The 20,997-nt window shown below is 44.5% G+C and overlaps 1 protein-coding gene and 2 long non-coding RNA genes across 5 annotated transcripts; all 3 read left to right on the top strand.

Moving 5' to 3' along the window:
- Nucleotides 1-56: 56 nt before the first annotated feature.
- LOC118360509 (structural maintenance of chromosomes protein 1A-like) lies at nt 57-20,710 on the top strand. 2 transcript variants are annotated; one of them, XM_052484932.1, is made up of 23 exons: nt 60-357; nt 911-1,099; nt 1,589-1,701; nt 2,157-2,360; nt 2,753-2,991; nt 3,221-3,479; nt 4,546-4,686; nt 4,796-4,978; nt 5,247-5,354; nt 6,418-6,603; nt 9,204-9,383; nt 9,610-9,756; nt 10,007-10,144; nt 10,345-10,568; nt 10,851-10,992; nt 13,400-13,545; nt 13,720-13,873; nt 15,370-15,480; nt 15,723-15,879; nt 16,333-16,487; nt 16,781-17,002; nt 18,924-19,031; nt 19,239-20,710. In XM_052484932.1, exons 1-23 carry the CDS (start codon nt 249-251, stop codon nt 19,317-19,319), a joined length of 3,696 nt encoding a protein of 1,231 aa, XP_052340892.1. In that variant the 5' UTR covers nt 60-248; the 3' UTR covers nt 19,320-20,710. The 2 variants fall into 2 exon arrangements, 1 of the variants encoding a protein (XP_052340892.1); XR_008085241.1 differs by lacking the exons at nt 16,781-17,002; nt 18,924-19,031; nt 19,239-20,710 and having other exon boundaries at nt 57-357; nt 15,723-15,983; nt 16,333-16,482.
- Nucleotides 8,045-9,192, top strand: LOC127913204 (uncharacterized). The gene is made up of 3 exons (XR_008085245.1): nt 8,045-8,206; nt 8,305-8,980; nt 9,080-9,192. It is a non-coding gene; the product is annotated as an uncharacterized LOC127913204 (long non-coding RNA).
- Nucleotides 17,127-18,915, top strand: LOC127913203 (uncharacterized). 2 transcript variants are annotated; one of them, XR_008085244.1, is made up of 4 exons: nt 17,127-17,498; nt 17,734-17,816; nt 17,945-18,442; nt 18,526-18,915. It is a non-coding gene; the product is annotated as an uncharacterized LOC127913203 (long non-coding RNA). The 2 variants fall into 2 exon arrangements; XR_008085243.1 differs by lacking the exon at nt 18,526-18,915 and having other exon boundaries at nt 17,945-18,515.
- Nucleotides 20,711-20,997: the final 287 nt, after the last annotated feature.

Here is a 20,997-nt window from a genome sequence, read left to right on the forward strand (position 1 = left end):
CTCGCGAGAAGTCGTTCCCTTACGCGCGCTCAGTGGTCTCCAATCCTGCAGGAGGACTGGGAAATGGCGCATTGTTGTTGCAAGCTAATCGCGTTAGTTAGCCTGGCACACCGATCGATAATGTAACTTTTGATTATTTTTAACAAATATTTACAATTTGCGTGCATGGTACGAGTTCAATCGCTAGCTAGCATTAGCTGCTATCACAACAACACATATTCTGTTTTCGCACAGGCGATCTGATCATAATGGGTTATTTGAAGCTAATAGAGATCGAAAACTTCAAATCTTACAAGGGCCGACAAATCATCGGCCCCTTTCACAAATTCACTGCGATTATTGGGCCCAATGGATCCGGTAAGTTATGGTCAATATTGCAAGTATTCTATCTAGCTAATGCTTATTTTAGCGTTACTGCACTGCTGGTAACGTTACTAGTTTAGCCGGGTTGACTATTTGCTACATTTGTTTCAAGCTGCAATGCTTCAATACTTTGTTGACAATGACAGCAATGTACATGCATATGAACCGTACGCATTTTAATTAATATTTTGCCACGCCTCCATAATGTTTAGCTGGATAGCTATCAATGGCCAACTTCGTTTTGCATGGCCAGGTGCGCTGGTAGATGGAGAGTTCTTGACCAATGAAATGGTGTAAAATGTGTAAACACTGCCCACCCAGTGCACCGGGACATGCAAAACGAACTCGCCCTACACATTACCTTCCATGACAGTCACCCAGTCAGTAGGAACAAATAAATGAGATCTCACATGCATAAACATTAGAGCAGCACATTTATTATGTATTCTTAACCAAGCCAGCTAGTTACGTCCTTTTCCAAATCAACCATATTTGCAAGACTTGAATAGATCATTCACTGACTCTATTCATATTCTCTACCTCCCAGGCAAGTCCAACCTCATGGACGCCATCAGCTTTGTGCTGGCTGAGAAGACCAGTAACCTGCGTGTGAAGACTCTGAAGGACCTGATCCACGGAGCTCCCGTGGGGAAACCAGCAGCCAACAGAGCGTTTGTGAGCATGGTATACCATGAGGACAGTGGAGAAGAGCGCACCTTCACCAGAATCATCATTGGTAAGCCACAGCGTTCCCCACTGACTTTCTCAACACAGATCCATTGGTAGAGAGAAACTGTTTGGTTAACGACACCGAACTCAGTTTCATCTGGTCCTCTTTGAAGATGTTTATATATCTAATGGCGCAAACAAGGTTGATATGCACCCCCCCCCCCAAAAAAAAAATCTATACTGTAGATAAAAGTAAGGATCTGCGTCATTCTGCATAACAACCATCTTCCATGTTGTCTGTGTGTGTCAGGCTCGTCCTCAGAGTACCGCATCAACAGTATGGCGGGGGGTCTGGCTGAGCACAGTGAAGAGCTTAGGACACGCACAGTAATGCATATAATCATAGTTTTACCCCTTTTTATGCACGTCTTAGGCTCGTCGTCAGAGTACCGAATCAACAGTATGGCGGGGGGTCTGGCTGAGCACAGTGAAGAGCTTAGGAAACGCACAGTAATGCATATAATCATAGTTTTACCCCTTTTTATGCACGTCTTAGGCTCGTCGTCAGAGTACCGCATCAACAGTAAGGTGGTGAATCTGGCAGAGTACAGCGAGGAGCTGGAGAAACTAGGCATCCTAATCAAGGCCAGGAACTTCCTCGTCTTCCAGGTGAGACACAGGGCTTCCTGATTGGTGCAGCAGTCTAAGGCACTGCATCTCAGTGCAAGAGGCGTCACTACAGACCCTGGTTCGAGTCCAGGCTGTATCACAACCGGCCGTCATTGGGAGTCCCATAGGGCGGCACACAATTGGCCCAGCATCGTCAATAAATAAATATGTAAATGAGAATTTGTTCTTAACTGACTTGCCAAGTTAAATAAAATAAAACACACACACTAATACAGTCACAAGCAAACAAATGGTATAAATGAACACAAGCATTTAAAAAAATCTTTGTTCACAATATATCACGCACATGCAAACGATTTACATAATTAAGTTGAATGTGTGTAGCGTTTTCTCCTAAGTGAATTAAAACTCTAGATACCATTTGTCCATGGACCTCTCTTACCCTATGTATGACAGTGTTAGTAACATTTGACCTCTATGTATTCCCCAATCAGGGTGCTGTGGAGTCCATAGCCATGAAGAACCCTAAGGAGCGTACGGCTCTATTTGAGGAGATCTCCCGGTCTGGGGAGTTGGCTCAGGAGTACGACCGCAGGAAGAAGGAGATGGTGAAGGCTGAGGAGGACACACAGTTCAACTACCACCGCAAGAAAAACATCGCCGCGGAACGCAAAGAGGCAAAGCAGGAGAAAGAGGAGGTATGGAGGACACATCCTGTGTGGTGACACCACATCCTGCTCTTTCCCTCTCCCCGTCACTCACGTTTTAATCTTCTGGTGGAAGGTCATACTGGGACTTTGAGATTGTTGGACTGACATACTCTTATCCCTTCCTCCATACATATAGTCCTTTGTTGTGGTTCTTATGACACACATTTTGTCACTATCGTCTGACATTGATGAAGACCAGTTGGTCAAAATGTTAGCCCTGTGAAATTTACTTACTTTACTTACTTTATTATATTATTTATATTATATATTAAATGGAATAAACATTTTCCTGTTTTTCACCTGAAAAAGGAAGTGCAGGACTTGTTTTCTTCCTTCAATACACACACACACACGTTCACTTTCTGCCTCCTCCTCTTTAGGCTGAGCGTTACCAGCGTCTGAAGGACGAGGTGGTGAAAGCCCACGTCCAGATGCAGCTGTTCAAACTGTATCACAATGATGCTGAGATCGAGAAGCTGAACCGCGAGCTGTCACAACACAACAAGGGGATTGACAAGGACCGCAAGAAGATGGACCACGTGGAGGAGGAACTGAAGGAGAAGAAGAAAGAGCTGGGGAGGATGATGAGAGACCAACAGACTGTGGAGAAAGAGATCAAGTAAGTGGGGATGATGGATGTAGGGAGGGAGAAAGAACTGGGGAGGATGATGAGAGACCAACAGACTGGAGAAAGAGATCAAGTAAGTGGGGAGCGGGGGTGGGAGTGAGCGAGGGGAAAGGAGGGATAGCTCATGAGGAAGGAGCTTAAGAAATTGTGGAGATTTGATAGGCCAGGGGAAATAGTTACCATTTTGGAAGTTAAAGAAGGAATATCGTACCCTTTACAGGGAGAAGGACGCTGAGCTGAACCAGAAGCGACCCCAGTACATCAAGGCCAAAGAAAACACCTCCCACAAGATCAAAAAACTAGAAGCAGCCAAGAAGTCCCTCCAGAACGCCCAGAAGCTGTACAAGAAGAGGAAGGGGGACATGGATGAGTTGGAGAAAGAACAGGGCGCCGTGGAGATGGCCAGGCAGGAGTTCGACGACCGAATGGAGGAGGAGGCCCAGAGCCAGGGACAGGACCTCACACTGGAGGAAAATCAGGTTCGAGACAGGGAGTCTATCAAGAGTCATAAGGATTGTGGTGACTTTACTTTCATTAAGCCGATGACTATTATTTATTTAATCAGCTAACTATGTTTAATTGTTACCCGATTTTTAAATGAATCATGTAACATTTAACTCATTAGGATCTGGGCCACCACGAGAGTGGTTGTTTAAGGAGTTACCATCTTCTGAATTAAACTAAAGGTCTTTACCGATAACATCCATAAAATAGTCAACATATTAATCATAACCTCTTATCATATCATCATTCTGAACAATCGTAACCACATGCATCTGCAAAAAACCCAGCCGTACTCATGATTCAGTACTACCCAAATTGGTTTAATTATGTATTTACTAGCTAACTAAATAATAACACAGAATAAACATACATACTTAATACATGAGACAAAAAGGTCCCTAACAGACTGACAACATATTGCAGCTTGTTACACAGAAAATTAAGAGAGGGGTACAATTAAGAACTAAATTGTACCCCTCTCGGTCGGAACCAGCCCTCCTTAGGAAGGTTGTTGGCCTTTCAGCGGCAAGCTCTTATGGCTCTGATTGTCCGAAATGGGTCTCCCTTTTCCCGTCTTCTACTGTTGTTCACTCTGGAAGATAGCCAGCCGCGTTAACGATTCCCGTTGCTGATAAGCGTTTTCACAAACACCCAAAGGTCCTTATTGCTATTATTAACTGGTTGCCAACAGTAAAAATAACTGTTTTGTCATACCTCTGATATACCACAGCTTTCAGCCAATAAGCATTCTGGTTCTCCCGCACAGCTAGCTAACGGTACCCCCTGCATATAGCCTCGCTATTGTTATTTTACTGCTGCTCTTTAATTATTTGTTACTTTTATTTATTTATTATTATTTATTTATTTGAGGTATTTTTCTTAACTGCATTGTTGGTTAAGATCTTGTAAGTAAGCATTTCACTGTAAGGTGAAACTACACCTGTTGTATTCGGTGCATTAGACAAATAACATGTGATTTGAATTGAGCCATCCAGTAATATGTACTACTCTCCACCTCTTTCCCCCTCCTTCCCTCCCCAGGTGAAGGTGTACCACCGTCTGAAGGAGGAGGCCAGTAAGCGGGCGGCCACTCTTGCCCAGGAGCTGGAGAAGTTCAACAGAGACCAGAAGGCCGACCAGGACCGGCTCGACCTTGAGGAAAGGAAGAAAGTGGAGACTGAGGTAAAGGATGCTGATACAGAATAAATGGTTGTGCTCATTGGGGAACCCAACGGAAAAGTTGAAGGAGTAACCAAAGAGAGAGAAACGTTATTCAAATGTTCATCTGCAGGCAAAGATCAAGCAGAAGATCCGTGAGATAGAGGAGAACCAGAAGCGTATTGAGAAGCTGGAGGACTACATTACCACCAGCAAGCAGTCTCTGGATGAACAGAACAGAATGGAGGAGGAGCTGACTGAGCAGGTGGAGGGGGCAAAGAACAGGATCGACGAGATCAACCTGGAACTCAATCAGGTACTGGAACGCTATCTGTCAATCATTCAATCAGTCATTGATTGATACTGAAACACATTGGGAAAAACATAACATGGTGTTTTGACATTACATGATCGCTGTATCACAAATGCCAATCTTGGCAAAAAAACTATCTTATCATTTCAGTTTTGCTGTTATGGATTTTCTAGCAAATGGCAAGTCCCTGGATCCTGTCATATACATGGTTTGGGCTGAGGACATTTAAGATATTTGATTGACAGCCTGTTTCTCTGTGTCTGTTCCCTAGGTGATGGAGCAGCTAGGAGACGCCAGGATCGACAGACAGGAGAACAGCAGGCAGGCACGCAAAGCAGAGATCATGGACAGCATCAAGAGACTGTACCCTGGATCTGTGGTAAGACCTGGAGGCTAGCATAGCGTAATGCAGAGTTGTCTGTAGAGGCAAGGGGTCAGAGGTTAGCATAGCGTAACGACAGAGTTAGCTGTAGAGGCTAGGGGTCAGAGGCTAGCAATGCGTAACGACACAGTTGTCTGTAGAGACTAGGGGTCAGAGGCTAGCATAGGGTAACGCAGAGTTAGCTGTAGAGGCTTGGGGTCAGAGGCTAGCATAGGGTAACACAGAGTTAGCTGCAGGGGTTTGGGGTCAGAGTCTAGCTAAATCAAAGCAGAGATCATGGAGAGGGTCCGGAGACTGCACACTCAATCTGTGGTAGGATCACTGGAGGCTAACGGCTAGCATGTAGTTAACACACCATTCCCTGTAAAGGCTAGAGGCTACCAGACAGCAGAGATCATGGAGAGCATGAAGAAACTCTACCGCAGATCTGTGGTAGGACTGGGGACTGGATGCTGGCACAGGACAACCACAGAGTTCACTTTCTATGCCTGTCAATGTCAATCAATCACATTTATTTTATAAAACCCTTTTTATATCACAAGTTGTCACAAAGTGCTTATACAGAAACCCAGCCTAAAAGAGGAAGAGATGCAGAGAAACAGTACTCTGTGCCGGGTGGAGATTATAAGAGTACATGGCCAATAAGGTCAGATCATTCTTCAAGGTGTTCAAATGTTCATAGATGACCAGCAGGGTCAAATAATAATAATCACAGTGGTTGTAGAGGGTGCAACAGGTCAGCACCTCAGGAGTAAATGTCAGTTGGCTTTTCATAGCTGAGTATTCAGAGGTGGAGACAACTGGTCCGGTAGAAAGACTGTCTCCTTCTCTGTTTTACTCTCCTTACACCTGTTCTCTGTTCTTGTGTTCTAGACATGTTTCTTCTCTTGGGATATTGATAATATATGCCATGTAGCAGACACTTTTATCCAAAGCGATTTCCAGTCATGCGTGTGAAGCACCATGCTCTACTAACTGAGTCATCAGAACATTGAAGTCATCGTGAAATTGTTTTTACATATTACAATGCTCACGTTCTCTCCCCACACCCTCCCTCCAGTACGGCCGTCTGATCGACCTGTGTCAGCCCACTCAGAAGAAGTTTCAGATCGCTGTGACCAAGGTGCTGGGCAAGAATATGGACGCCATTATCGTGGACTCAGAGAAGACCGGTAGAGACTGTATCCAGTACATCAAAGAGCAGAGAGGAGAGCCAGAGACCTTCCTGCCACTCGACTATCTGGAGGTATGATGGATGGATGGATGATGGATGGATGGACGGATGGGTGGGTGGATGGATGGAGGGGTGGATGGATGGATAGATGAGTCTGCATCCAGTACATCAGAGAGGAGAGCCGGAGACCTTCCTTCAACCTCGTCTATCTGGAGGTAAAACACGGGGGAAGACTACGGTTAATGGGACTGGTCACACTAACATAGGGTGGAATCCCTGTACACAGTTACCTCAGCCTTTACTGTCCGGGTCTCTCTCTGGTGTCAGTCTTTACGGTCCGGGTCTCTCTCTGGTGTCAGTCTTTACTGTCCGGGTCTCTCTCTGGTGTCAGTCTTTACTGTCCGGGTCTCTCTCTGGTTGTGTCAGTCTTTACTGTCCGGGTCTCTCTGTGGTTGTATCAGTCTTTACTGTCCGGGTCTCTCTCTGGTGTCAGTCTTTACTGTCCGGGTCTCTCTCTGGTGTCAGTCTTTACTGTCCGGGTCTCTCTCTGGTTGTCCGGGTCTCTCTCTGGTTGTGTCAGTCTTTACTGTCCGGGTCTCTCTGTGGTTGTATCAGTCTTTACTGTCCGGGTCTCTCTCTGGTGTCAGTCTTTACTGTCCGGGTCTCTCTCTGGTTGTATCAGTCTTTACTGTCCGGGTCTCTCTCTGGTGTCAGCCTTTACTGTCCGGGTCTCTCTGTGGTTGTATCAGTCTTTACTGTCCGGGTCTCTCTGTGGTTGTATCAGTCTTTACTGTCCGGGTCTCTCTGTGGTTGTATCAGTCTTTACTGTCCGGGTCTCTCTGTGGTTGTATCAGTCTTTACTGTCCGGGTCTCTCTGTGGTTGTATCAGTCTTTACTGTCCGGGTCTCTCTGTGGTTGTATCAGTCTTTACTGTCCGGGTCTCTCTCTGGTGTCAGCCTTTACTGTCCGGGTCTCTCTCTGGTGTCAGTCTTTACTGTCCGGGTCTCTCTGTGGTTGTATCAGTCTTTACTGTCCGGGTCTCTGGTGTCAGCCTTTACTGTGGTCTCTCTGTGGTGTCAGTCTTTACTGTCCGGGTCTCTCTGTGGTTGTATCAGTCTTTACTGTCCGGGTCTCTCTGTGGTTGTATCACTGTCCGGGTCTTTACTGTCCGGGTCTCTCTGTGGTTGTATCAGTCTTTACTGTCCAGGTCTCTCTGTGGTTGTAGCAGTCTTTACTGTCCGGGTCTCTCTGTGGTTGTGTCAGTCTTTACTGTCCAGGTCTCTCTGTGGTTGTAGCAGTCTTTACTGTCCGGGTCTCTCTGTGGTTGTATCAGTCTTTACTGTCCGGGTCTCTCTCTGGTGTCAGCCTTTACTGTCCGGGTCTCTCTGTGGTTGTATCAGTCTTTACTGTGGTCTCTCTGTGGTTGTATCAGTCTTTACTGTCCGGGTCTCTCTGTGGTTGTATCAGTCTTTACTGTCCGGGTCTCTCTCTGGTGTCACTGTCCGGGTCTCTCTCTGGTGTCAGTCTTTACTGTCCGGGTCTCTCTGTGGTTGTGTCAGCCTTTACTGTCCGGGTCTCTCTGTGGTTGTGTCAGTCTTTACTGTCCGGGTCTCTCTCTGGTGTCAGTCTTTACTGTCCGGGTCTCTCTGTGGTTGTGTCAGTCTTTACTGTCCAGGTCTCTCTGTGGTTGTAGCAGTCTTTACTGTCCGGGTCTCTCTCTGGTGTCAGTCTTTACTGGGTCTCTCTGTGGTTGTGTCAGTCTTTACTGTCCAGGTCTCTCTGTGGTTGTAGCAGTCTTTACTGTCCGGGTCTCTGTGGTTGTGTCAGTCTTTACTGTCCAGGTCTCTCTGTGGTTGTAGCAGTCTTTACTGTCCGGGTCTCTCTGTGGTTGTATCAGTCTTTACTGTGGTCTCTCTCTGGTGTCAGTCTTTACTGTCCGGGTCTCTCTGTGGTTGTATCAGTCTTTACTGTCCGGGTCTCTCTGTGGTTGTATCAGTCTTTACTGTTCGGTCTCTCTCTGGTGTCAGCCTTTACTGTCCGGGTCTCTCTGTGGTGTCAGCCTTTACTGTCCAGGTCTCTCTCTGGTTGTATCAGTCTTTACTGTCCGGGTCTCTCTCTGGTGTCAGTCTTTACTGTCCGGGTCTCTCTCTGGTGTCAGTCTTTACTGTCCGGGTCTCTCTGTGGTTGTGTCAGCCTTTACTGTCCGGGTCTCTCTGTGGTTGTGTCAGTCTTTACTGTCCGGGTCTCTCTCTGGTGTCAGTCTTTACTGTCCGGGTCTCTCTGTGGTTGTGTCAGTCTTTACTGTCCAGGTCTCTCTGTGGTTGTAGCAGTCTTTACTGTCCGGGTCTCTCTGTGGTTGTGTCAGTCTTTACTGTCCAGGTCTCTCTGTGGTTGTAGCAGTCTTTACTGTCCGGGTCTCTCTGTGGTTGTGTCAGTCTTTACTGTCCAGGTCTCTCTCTGGTGTCAGCCTTTACTGTCCGGGTCTCTCTGTGGTGTCAGTCTTTACTGTCCGGGTCTCTCTGTGGTTGTGTCAGTCTTTACTGTCCAGGTCTCTCTGTGGTTGTAGCAGTCTTTACTGTCCGGGTCTCTCTGTGGTTGTGTCAGTCTTTACTGTCCAGGTCTCTGTGGTTGTAGCAGTCTTTACTGTTCGGGTTTCTCTGTGTTGTCTCCAGGTGAAGCCTACAGATGAGAAGCTGCGTGAGCTGCGTGGAGCCAAGCTGGTGATCGATGTGATCCGCTACGAGCCGCCTCACATTAAGAAGGCCCTGCAGTACGCCTGTGGTAACGCACTGGTCTGTGAGAACGTAGAGGACGCTCGACGCATCGCCTTCGGAGGGCCCTACAGACACAAGGTACAAACACATGGACACACACACACACACACACACACACACACACACACACACACACACACACACACACACACACCTTCACTGGTTGATTGAAAGTTATGCAACCTAACCAAATGTATTTTTCTGTCTATCTGTCAATCCATCTATCCCTCTCACGCACTCTCTCTCTCCATCCTCACTCCACCTCTCTCCCCCTCTCCATCCTCCCTCCCCCCTCTCTCTCCAGACGGTGGCCCTGGACGGTACACTTTTCCAGAAGTCTGGTGTGATCTCGGGTGGAGCCAGTGATCTGAAGGCTAAGGCCAGGCGCTGGGATGAGAAGGCTGTGGACAAACTCAAGGACAAGAAGGAGAAACTCACTGAGGAACTCAAGGTAACCTGTCTCTAAAAATGTTATAGGCCTGTACAATGAATTGGGGTTTGTGTGTGTATATATAGTTTCTTTCCTGAAAAGCACATGATTCTGGGTGCTGATAAGCCAGTGCTGGACTTGTTTACCCTCCGTTCATTGAGTACTGTGTGTGTGATGTATCTGTGCAAAATATACTAAACTAATTTAGTATCAGAAATCTGTGGAGGATGCTCACTACATTACCCACAATGCACCTCTCTCGTGTCGACAGGAGCAAATGAAGGCTAAGAGGAAGGAGGCAGAGCTGCGTCAGGTCCAGTCTCAGGCCCACGGCCTCCAGATGAGACTGAAATACTCCCAGAGTGACCTGGAACAGACCAAGACCCGACACCTCTCCCTCAACATGCAGGTATGGAGGTGTAGCAACACAGGGGGCCACAGCGCAAACTGTGTCAGTTGGTTTTGTAGCTTGAGGCTACAAAAGTGCCCATTTGTGGTTCCATGATGACCTATAATTGGTCATTTAAGAGTCATCAATCACCTAATAGTAGTAGTGGCGTTAGGTGTGATTCATTAGACTAACTCAAGAAATTTTCCCACTTCCTGTAGGAGAAGTCTAAGCTGGAGAGTGAGCTGGCTAACTTCTGCCCTCGCATTAACGACATCAAGAGGATCATCCAATCCCGTGAGAAGGAGGTCAATGATCTGAGAGACCGTATGAACGTTGTGGAAGACGAGGTGTTCATCGAGTTCTGTAAGGAGATTGGAGTCAGGAACATCAGAGAGTTCGAGGAGGAGAAGGTCAAGAGGCAGAACGAGATCGCAAAGAAACGGTGAGTCTCTCATCTTCCACTATGGGTTAATATGAACCGAGTCGACCTGTTTTTAATGCACTGCAGGTGTCCATTTTGTGACTCGCCTGTCTCTCAGTTTCTCTGGATAGTTTGACCTGACATTTGCCATTTTGGGCCTAGTCTGTCACTCAGTTTCTCTGAGTGTGTTGACCCTTTACATTAATCCAGTTCATGCCTTGCCTTTAGCCTGTCTCTCAGTTTCTCTGAGTGGGTTTACTTAGCTAACGTCATCCATTTTGTCTCTGTCTTTGTGTTCTCTAGGCTGGAGTTTGAGACCCAGAAGACTCGCCTGGGCATCCAGCTGGACTATGAGAAGAACCAGCTGAAGGAGGACCAAGAGAAGGTCATGATGTGGGAGCAGACCGTAAAGAAAGACGAGGCCGAGATAGAGAGGCTCAAGAAGGTAAGTCGAGGCTGAGATACAGACTCAAGAAGGTAGAGACACCATGGCAATATATAGAGTCTCAAGAAGGTAGAGAGGTTTATGTAAACGGCTTCTAAACGACAGTGCATTCAGACAGTATTCCTCTCCTTGGACCTTTTCCACATTTCGTTGTTACAGCCTGAATTTAAAATGGATTTAATCCAGATTTTTGGTCTGTGGCCTACACACACTATAATATACCCCATAATATCAAAGTGGAATTATGTTTAATTATTTTTTTTTTTACAAATTAATAAATAAATGAAAAGTTGAAATGTCTTGAGTCAATAAGTATTCAACCCCTTTGTTATGGCTAGATAAGTTTAGGAGTAAAACTTTGCTTAACAAGTTGCATGGACTCACTCTGTGTGCAATAATAATGTTTAACATGATTTTTGAATGACTACCTCATCTCTGTACCCAACACATTTTAAAAGTATTGAGACCCCTTGACTTTTTCAACATTTTGTTATGTTACAGCCTTATTCTAAAATTGATTAAATAGTTTTTTCCCCTCATCAATATTCACACAATACCCCATAATGACAAAGCAAATACAGGTTTTTAGAATGCTTTAAGAAAAATTGAAAATATCACATTTACATAAGTATTCCAGAGATGTTCGATTGGGTTTTCAGCTGTGTTAACATAATTGCAAAATGGCTTTCTAATAATCTGTTAGCCTTTAAAAAATATATAAACTTGGATTAGCTAACACAACGTGCCATTGGAACACAGGAGTGATGGTTGCTGATAATGGGCCTCTGTCCGCCTGTGTAGATATTCCATAAAAGATAAGCCGCTTTCAGCTACAATAGTCATTTACAACATGAACTATGTCTACACTATATTTCTGATCAATTTGATGTTATTTTAATTTACCAAAAAAATAGCTTTTCTTTCAAAAACCAGGACATTTCTTAGTGACCCCAAACTTTTGAACGGTAGTGTATATTTAATCCATTTTGAATTCAGGCTTATACTACATTTTGGACAAGACAAAATGTGGAATAAGTGGAGAAGTATGATGAGTACTTCTGAGTACTTCTCCCTCTCGTGGATTTAACAATCTGCTGCCAACCACCCTCCACCAATCCAATGCTTTTAAATGCATGACGAGGAAGTGTTGGGACGCGCCCTAAATTCTCAGACCGATGGCAACAAATCCAATGCTTTTAAATGCATGACGAGGAAGTGTTGGGACGCGCCCTAAATTCTCAGACCGATGGCATCAATCCAAGGCTTTTAAATGCATGATGAGGAAGTGTTGGGACGCGCCCTAAATTCTCAGACCGATGGCATCAATCCAAGGCTTTTAAATGCATGATGAGGAAGTGTTGGGACGCGCCCTAAATTCTCAGACCGATGGCATCAATCCAAGGCTTTTAAATGCATGACGAGGAAGTGTTGGGACGCGCCCTAAATTCTCAGACCGATGGCATCAATCCAAGGCTTTTAAATGCATGACGAGGAAGTGTTGGGACGCGCCCTAAATTCTCAGACCGATGGCATCAATCCAAGGCTTTTAAATGCATGATGAGGAAGTGTTGGGACGCGCCCTAAATTCTCAGACCGATGGCATCAATCCAAGGCTTTTAAATGCATGATGAGGAAGTGTTGGGACGCGCCCTAAATTCTCAGACCGATGGCATCAATCCAAGGCTTTTAAATGCATGACGAGGAAGTGTTGGGACGCGCCCTAAATTCTCAGACCGATGGCATCAATCCAAGGCTTTTAAATGCATGACGAGGAAGTGTTGGGACGCGCCCTAAATTCTCAGACCGATGGCATCAATCCAAGGCTTTTAAATGCATGACGAGGAAGTGTTGGGACGCGCCCTAAATTCTCAGACCGATGGCATCAATCCAAGGCTTTTAAATGCATGACGAGGAAGTGTTGGGACGCGCCCTAAATTCTCAGACCGATGGCATCAATCCAAGGCTTTTAAATGCATGACGAGGAAGTGTTGGGACGCGCCTAAATTCTCAGACCGATGGCATCAATCCAAGGCTTTTAAATGCATGACGAGGAAGTGTTGGGACGCGCCCCTAAATTCTCAGACCGATGGCATCAATCCAATGCTTTTAAATGCATGATGAGGAAGTGTTGGGACGCGCCCCTAAATTCTCAGACCGATGGCATCAATCAAATGTGTAATATCTTTTTTTTTTTTTTCTTTTTTTTTTTTTTTTACCTTTATTTAACCAGGCAAGTCAGTTAAGAACATATTCTTATTTTCAATGACGGCCTGGGAACAGTGGGTTAACTGCCTGTTCAGGGGCAGAACGACAGATTTGTACCTTGTCAGCTCGGGGGTTTGAACTCGTTGGTCAGATTGGAAGAGTTGTTTTGAACCTTTTTCTCGCTGTGTCTTGTCTTTCCCAGGAGGAGCACCGCCACATGAAGACCATAGATGAGACCATGGCCCAGCTGCAGGACCTGAAGAACCAGCACCTCACCAAGAAGTCAGAGGTCAACGACAAGAACCACCAGATGGAAGAGATACGTAAGAAACTGGGAGGAGCCAACAAGTGAGTCTCAAAGTTTAGACACGCACACAAACCAAACCCTCATCCTTGCCATATTGTTTTAGTGTTTGACAACTGTTTGTGTTTACCTCAGGGAGCTGACTCAGAAAGATTGCTACTAGTTTGTAGCATTGTAGTTTCTGCCATTATTGTTTGACCAGTGTGTTATTTCCACAGGGAGCTGACCCAGCTGCAGAAAGAGGTGACGGCCATCGAGACCAAGCTGGAGCAGAAACGTAGCGACCGCCACAACCTGCTGCAGGCCTGTAAGATGCAGGACATCAGACTGCCGCTATGCTCTGGGACCATGGACGACATCGGCCAGGGAGAGGTACTAAACACACTCTTTATTTTTCTCTCTCTCTCCTGCTTTTTTTCTTTCCCTCGCTCCTTCTCCCTTCTGACCAGGGTTTGGTAGGTTACTTTCTAAATCCGTTACTAGTTACCTGTCCAAAATTGTAATCAGTAACATAACTCTTGGATTACCCAAACACGGCCATGTAATCTGATTACATTCAGTTACTTTTAGATTAAAAATGTATGTTACCAATTGAACGACATCTATTGCAGGATAAATTAATGTTAAAGTTTACATATCTGGCCATATCTGGATGTTACATTTTACTTTATGGGTTGGTTAGATAGGCTTCTTCTAACCCACCTCTTTCTACTACATATAATAACATTATTAAATGATATGTTTACATTAAATAAAAATAAGTGTGCGAGTTCGAGCGTGTGTCCATTAGGACTATGGATGCATTTTTTTATCAGCATAAATTAGATTGGTTAATAAAAGCCCCACTTTTATTCCATAAACTGGGATCCTCACTATGCAGCTGTTGCAAGAGTACATTTTTCACTGGCTGTCCACTGGTTTCAAAAACAGTGATTAGATAGGCAGCTTAAACTTCTTGAATTAAACTATTATTGTGTTCAAATACACATTTAGATTTGTGAACAGGCATCCACAACAACCACAATCCGTAAGGCTCCAATAGTTAAATGAGAGAGCAGCAGTGTGATTCAATAACAAGTGATATCCGTATTGCTGCAGACTACACCACTGCTGTCATCCCGACCTCCAAGCGTTTATTCAAGTTAGATAATCTTTGGATGCTGAAAGAAGTTTCACCATTGGAAGACATAGCTTGGACTGTAGCCTACAAAAGCCTATTTATGCTCTTTTTCTGTGGTCCATCAAACGCATTTGGTGTGTCATCATAGTGGTCTCTGACATCATAGTGGTTGGTCTCTGACATCATAGTGGTCTCTGACATCATAGTGGTCTCTGACATCATAGTGGTCTCTGACATGTGGTCATCATTTGGTGTGTCATCATAGTGGTCTCTGACATCATAGGGTCTCTGACATGTGGTCATCATTTGGTGTGACATCATAGTGGTCTCTGACATCATAGTGGTCTGACATCATATAGTGTGGTCTCTGACATGTGGTCATCATTTGGTGTGTCATCATAGTGGTCTCTGACATCATAGTGGTCATCATTTGGTGTGTCATCATAGTGGTCTCTGACTTGTGGTCAGACTTGCTCAGGTAGAACAAACTTAAACTTGCGCCTTTTTTCAATGCAGATTTGAATGTCATTGAGTCAAAGATTTTTTTTCGCAAACATCCTTTATGAATTTAAAAGTAATCCTCTAAATAATCATCTAGTTTTTCAAAAGAATCTATTATCTGATTGCAATATTTTAGCTTGTAAAATAACCGATTGCAGTTAACATTTTTGTAATCCGTTACTCCCCAACCCTGCTTCCAACCGACCTGACTTGACTGCCTCACTGTGTTCACTCTCTCCCCCTCTAGGGGAGCTCCCAGCAGGAGGAGTCTAACAGCAGTCAGAGAACATCCAGTACTGTCCTGGCTAAAGAGGCTCTCATAGAGATCGACTACAGCAACCTGTCTGAAGACCTCAAGGTAAGAAGTACACACATGCCTGAACCCTGCATACTAAGGCTGAGAGTCTGGGAGATAGTTTCTCTCTCCACATAGACTCAGACTCTACATCTATGTGTACTGTAGCTGTTTCAGTCATGATTCAATACCCAGCAATAGGGTTGTTTTAGGTGAGTTTGAAATGCAGTGTGAGCCGAGGATATGAGTCACCTAACATCTTTGTGTTTGTTTGCGTGCCTGTGTGTGTGTCTGCACTCTCTCAGGACGCGCTGGCAGAGGATGAGATCAAAGCAGAGATGCACACACTGCAGCAGCGGCTCAACGAGCAGCAGTCCATACTGCAGAGGATCAGCGCACCCAACATGAAGGCCATGGAGAAACTAGAGTCTGTCAGGGACAAGTTCCAGGAGACCAGTGACGGTGAGAGGAGGAGGTCAGGATTTAGTTGGAAGGTGTGGAACCCAACATGAAGGCCATGGAGAAACTAGAGTCTGTCAGGGACAAGTTCCAGGAGACCAGTGACGGTGAGAGGAGGAGGTCAGGATTTAGTTGGAAGGTGTGGAACCCAACATGAAGGCCATGGAGAAACTAGAGTCTGTCAGGGACAAGTTCCAGGAGACCAGTGACGGTGAGAGGAGGAGGTCAGGATTTAGTTGGAAGGTGTGGAACCCAACATGAAGGCCATGGAGAAACTAGAGTCTGTCAGGGACAGGTGGAGGGGGATGAGAAATGTAGAACCCAGTCTTACACTTGAGCTTGGAGACATGGGCTAACTTAATCCCTCTCTCACTGAATGTATGAAATGTTACTGAAACAAGAAAAAAATTATAATTATTGCATAATGTGTTCATGATGATCTAATCTGTATTCCAGAGTTTGAGGCGGCCCGTAAGAGAGCCAAGAAGGCCAAGCAGGCGTTTGAGCAGATCAAGAAGGAGAGGTTTGACCGCTTTAACGCATGTTTTGAGGCTGTGTCCACCAACATCGATGAGATCTACAAAGCCCTGTCACGCAACAGCTCTGCCCAGGTATCACTCTCTGTGACCAGATAGCATAATGTTTTGTCCTATTGGGTTGAGTCAAATGGAGTGTCCTTGGCAGGGGCCGACTTTTACATGGTTAACTGTGTTCTCAGAAGAAACTAAATTTTATTTATTCAAAATAATGTAAAAAAATTGGGACTAAAAGTTCTGCTTTTAGTCTAAAGAAATAAAACCATCAGCTTTTAATTGTGAGCGAGACAACTATTCCTTCTCGGTTTTTGTGATATTTGGCTGCACCTCTGTGTACATGTTGGTTAAATATCTGTCTACCCCCCCAGGCCTTCCTTGGGCCAGAGAACCCTGAGGAGCCTTACCTGGATGGGATCAACTATAACTGTGTGGCCCCTGGAAAGAGGTTCAGACCCATGGACAACCTGTCTGGAGGGGAGAAGACTGTAGCTGCCCTGGCTCTGCTGTTCGCCATACACAGCTACAAGCCTGCCCCATTCTTCGTCCTGGATGAGATTGATGCTGCTCTGGACAACACCAACATTGGCAAGGTGTCTAAAACCCTGCTGCAAAAATGACATTTTTAATTTTTTTGTTTAATCTCTTGAAATGTCCATACTCCATACCCCCCCCTCATTTTGCCCTCTGAACCGCCTCAATTCATCAAGGCATGGCCTCTACAAGGTGTCGAATGCGTTCCAAAGGGATGCTGGGCCATGTTGACTCCAATGCTTCCCACAGTTGTGTCAAATTGGCTGGATGTCCTTTGGGCGGTGGACCAGTCTTGATACACACGGGAAACTGTTGGGCATGAAAAACCCAGCAGCATTGCAGTTCTTGACACAAATCGGTGCGCCTGGCATCCACTACCCCGTTCAAGGAACTTCTATGTTTTAGTCTTGCCCATTCACCCTCTGAATAACACACATACACAGTGTGTTCTCAGTTGCCTCAACAAGTGAAAACAATAAGGGATTCTAGCATCTGGATTCACCTGGTCATTCTGTCATGGAAAGAGCACGTATTCTTTGTGTATAACGGGGATAGGTTAGAAGTAGGATACCATTTTCATGTTATTGTCATGGAAAGAGCACGTATTCTTCCTGTATAACGGGATAGGTTAGAAGTAGGATGCCTAATTCTTCCTGTATAACGGGATAGGTTAGAAGTAGGATGCCATTTCAGACGAGCCTCATGTTATTGTCATGGAAAGAGCACGTATTCTTTGATGCCATTTCAGACGAGCCTCATGTTATTGTCATGGAAAGAGCAACGGGGATAGGTTGGAAGTAGGATACCATTTCAGACGAGCCTCATGTTATTGTCATGGAAAGAGCACGTATTCTTTGTGTATAACGGGGATAGGTTTAGGATACCATTTCAGACGAGCCTCATGGTCATGGAAAGAGCCATTTCAGACAGATGCCATTTCAGACGAGCCTCATGTTATTGTCATGGAAAGAGCACGTATTCTTTGTGTATAACGGGGATAGGTTAGAAGTAGGATGCCATTTCAGACGAGCCTCATGTTATTGTCATGGAAAGAGCACGTATTCTTTGTGTATAACGGGGATAGGTTGGAAGTAGGATGCCATTTCAGACGAGCCTCATGTTATTGTCATGGAAAGAGCACGTATTCTTTGTGTATAACGGGGATAGGTTAGAAGTAGGATGCCATTTCAGACGAGCCTCATGTTATTGTCATGGAAAGAGCACGTATTCTTCGTGTATAACGGGGATAGGTTAGAAGTAGGATGCCATTTCAGACGAGCCTCATGTTATTGTCATGGAAAGAGCACGTATTCTTCGTGTATAACGGGGATAGGTTAGAAGTAGGATGCCATTTCAGACGAGCCTCATGTTATTGTCATGGAAAGAGCACGTATTCTTCCTGTATAACGGGGATAGGTTGGAAGTAGGATGCCATTTCAGACGAGCCTCATGTTATTGTCATGGAAAGAGCACGTATTCTTCGTGTATAACGGGGATAGGTTGGAAGTAGGATGCCATTTCAGACGAGCCTCATGTTACTGTCATGGAAAGAGCACGTATTCTTCGTGTATAACGGGGATAGGTTGGAAGTAGGATGCCATTTCAGACGAGCCTCATGTTATTGTCATGTCTAATGTGTTGTCCTTCCATATTTTGTAGGTGGCCAACTACATGACTTATGTAATGACCATGCTATTATGTCTAATACTGTCCATCTATACAGGTGACCAGAGCCATATATTTAGAGTTGGGCCAACTTTAAGAATGGATGCCATGTTGGCGCCTTCGAGCGTTCCATTTATCCATTCATGATGACAATTTTGAATATTGTACTTATCGTTGCTTTATTATTCAGTGAACTGCTGTTGGTCAATATTGCCCATGAGGAGCTAACATGGCTGCCATGGAATGTAGGTAATGTAAATGCATCATAATGCAGAAACCTCAACATCCTAACTCTCTAAATATGTGACCCTGCAGGTGGCCAACTACATTAAGGACCAGTCAGTGAATACTCAGGCTATAGTGATCTCTCTGAAGGAAGAGTTCTACACCAAGGCTGACTCGCTCATCGGGGTCTATCCAGAGGTATGCTCACACACAAGCACCGCATAAACATAAGAGGCAACACACCTATCCATAAATCCTTTTAATACTTTCACATAAAAACAATACTTTCCATAAGACTGTCTTTACATTTTCTCTCACACATTAGATAATAAAATGTAGTTGTGTGCCAGCTGTTTTCTATGAAATAATGGCAAAACTGACAGCACCACTCTTTCCCCTCCACAGCAAGGAGATTGCGTCATCAGCAAAGTACTAACCTTTGACCTGTCTGTGTACCATGAGGCCAACCCCAACCCCAATGAGTAGAACCCCAACCAGCAGGACATCACTCGGAGGAGAGGAGCGAAATTAAACGACAGGCATACCTTTTAACTCATTGGCATTTTGACATTCTGCTTGGTCAACTGAATCATATTCCTTAGGGCAGGCTACTGAAAACGTTTTAAAACATTTTGTAACTGACAATGGAAATTAGTGTTTTTTTTAAAGTCCAGCTAGTCCCTTGCTGTTTCTGCCTGCTTTCTATCTTTTTTTTTTTTTTTACTCACTGAAATGTATGTTTCTGAAATCCTGGTTAGTACAGCCTGCTTGGGCATTTTTCATTTTTTTTGTGCTACTTTCATTATGTGATTTATGTTAGAAGTGGAAAAGCCTTAGGTCTCATTTGATGTCTGCTTCATCGCCAGTCGGATGTCATCTGATTCCCCTCCACCCCCCCAGTTTAACCAGCTTGGATCCAAACTGAGTTGTTCTGGTTGTTTCACTTCTTCACAATGTGGTTGAATGTCAGCAATGCCTATGGTTATCAGTTCTCTGTCTTTTGCCTAAGATCAAGTGTAGTATCAAGCCAGGAATGGCTACAGTTGGTTTCACCAACAGGAATGGCACCAAATAAGTAGTTTTTGTACAATGTACGACCATAAAGTAAAACAACCCAAGGAAATACCTTTTACAGTGTTGAAGAAAACCACTATAATACCTTTCTCAGTGTCGGAGATGGAGAACCTGTCGAGTTCGAGGTGGACGAAGAGAGCAGACGCACATTTGGGCCCTGTGTTTTGTGCAATCATGTGCCATTGCAAGATTTTGTCCTGTATTTTAAGGGTTATCTAGAAATGAGAATTACACCTAAAATAAAAAGGGGACAGTTTGAAAACGCTTTAGATGAAGGTTAAAATCCAGGCATGTCACATGACTGTGCAAAACACAGGACCCAACTTATTGTATACTGTAAGGCATCGAGTACATTACAAACTCATGAGATAAATCATGGAATTCCATTAGCGTGACCCATATCATTTTATCACGTAAATAGAGGTGACAACTGGTGAACATCACTTTTAAAATGATAATGAAAAGCAATTATTACCATAGGCTTTGCTATGTGTTTCTACTGTAGCACGTCTAGGTACATCTGTTTCTAGCAGAAAGTTCCTATCCAATCTTAATGAATTGTATTATCACTTTTGGACAATTTATTTAGGTGATAAAGTTATTAGTAGCTGAGTACCATTGATTTGGGGAAGTGATGTCTGCTTTTGATAGTGGCTTTGAAAGTGTCCCATGGCATTTATTTTTAACCAGTCCAAGACATATGGGGTAACTCCAGTTATGGGTCAATCCTGCTTCAGAAATGTTGTGTATTCCATTGACAGTGAATTGATTATTTTAAGTTAATAAACACAACTATTTTAGAACTTGTGTGTTCCGATTGAGTTGTAGCAGCAGCAGCATGACATTTGTCATGTTATTCTGCAGCATATGTTATATTGTTCAGCACAATTCAAGCAAACTCATCTGTTGTCCTGAGATGCACTCCAGAAAGGACTATTCCGGTGGACTGACTAGGTCCACTCACTCATGATATTTCTTAGTTTTTATTGCTATCTCACGATATATATTTTTGGGGGATATTTAATTAGGGTCCCCATTAGATGTTGTGAAAGCAGCAGCTGCTCTTCCTCGGGTCCACACAAAGCATGAC

This window comes from Oncorhynchus keta, chromosome 28 (genome assembly GCF_023373465.1).
Source record: "Oncorhynchus keta strain PuntledgeMale-10-30-2019 chromosome 28, Oket_V2, whole genome shotgun sequence".
NCBI classification, from domain to species: domain Eukaryota; kingdom Metazoa; phylum Chordata; class Actinopteri; order Salmoniformes; family Salmonidae; genus Oncorhynchus; species Oncorhynchus keta.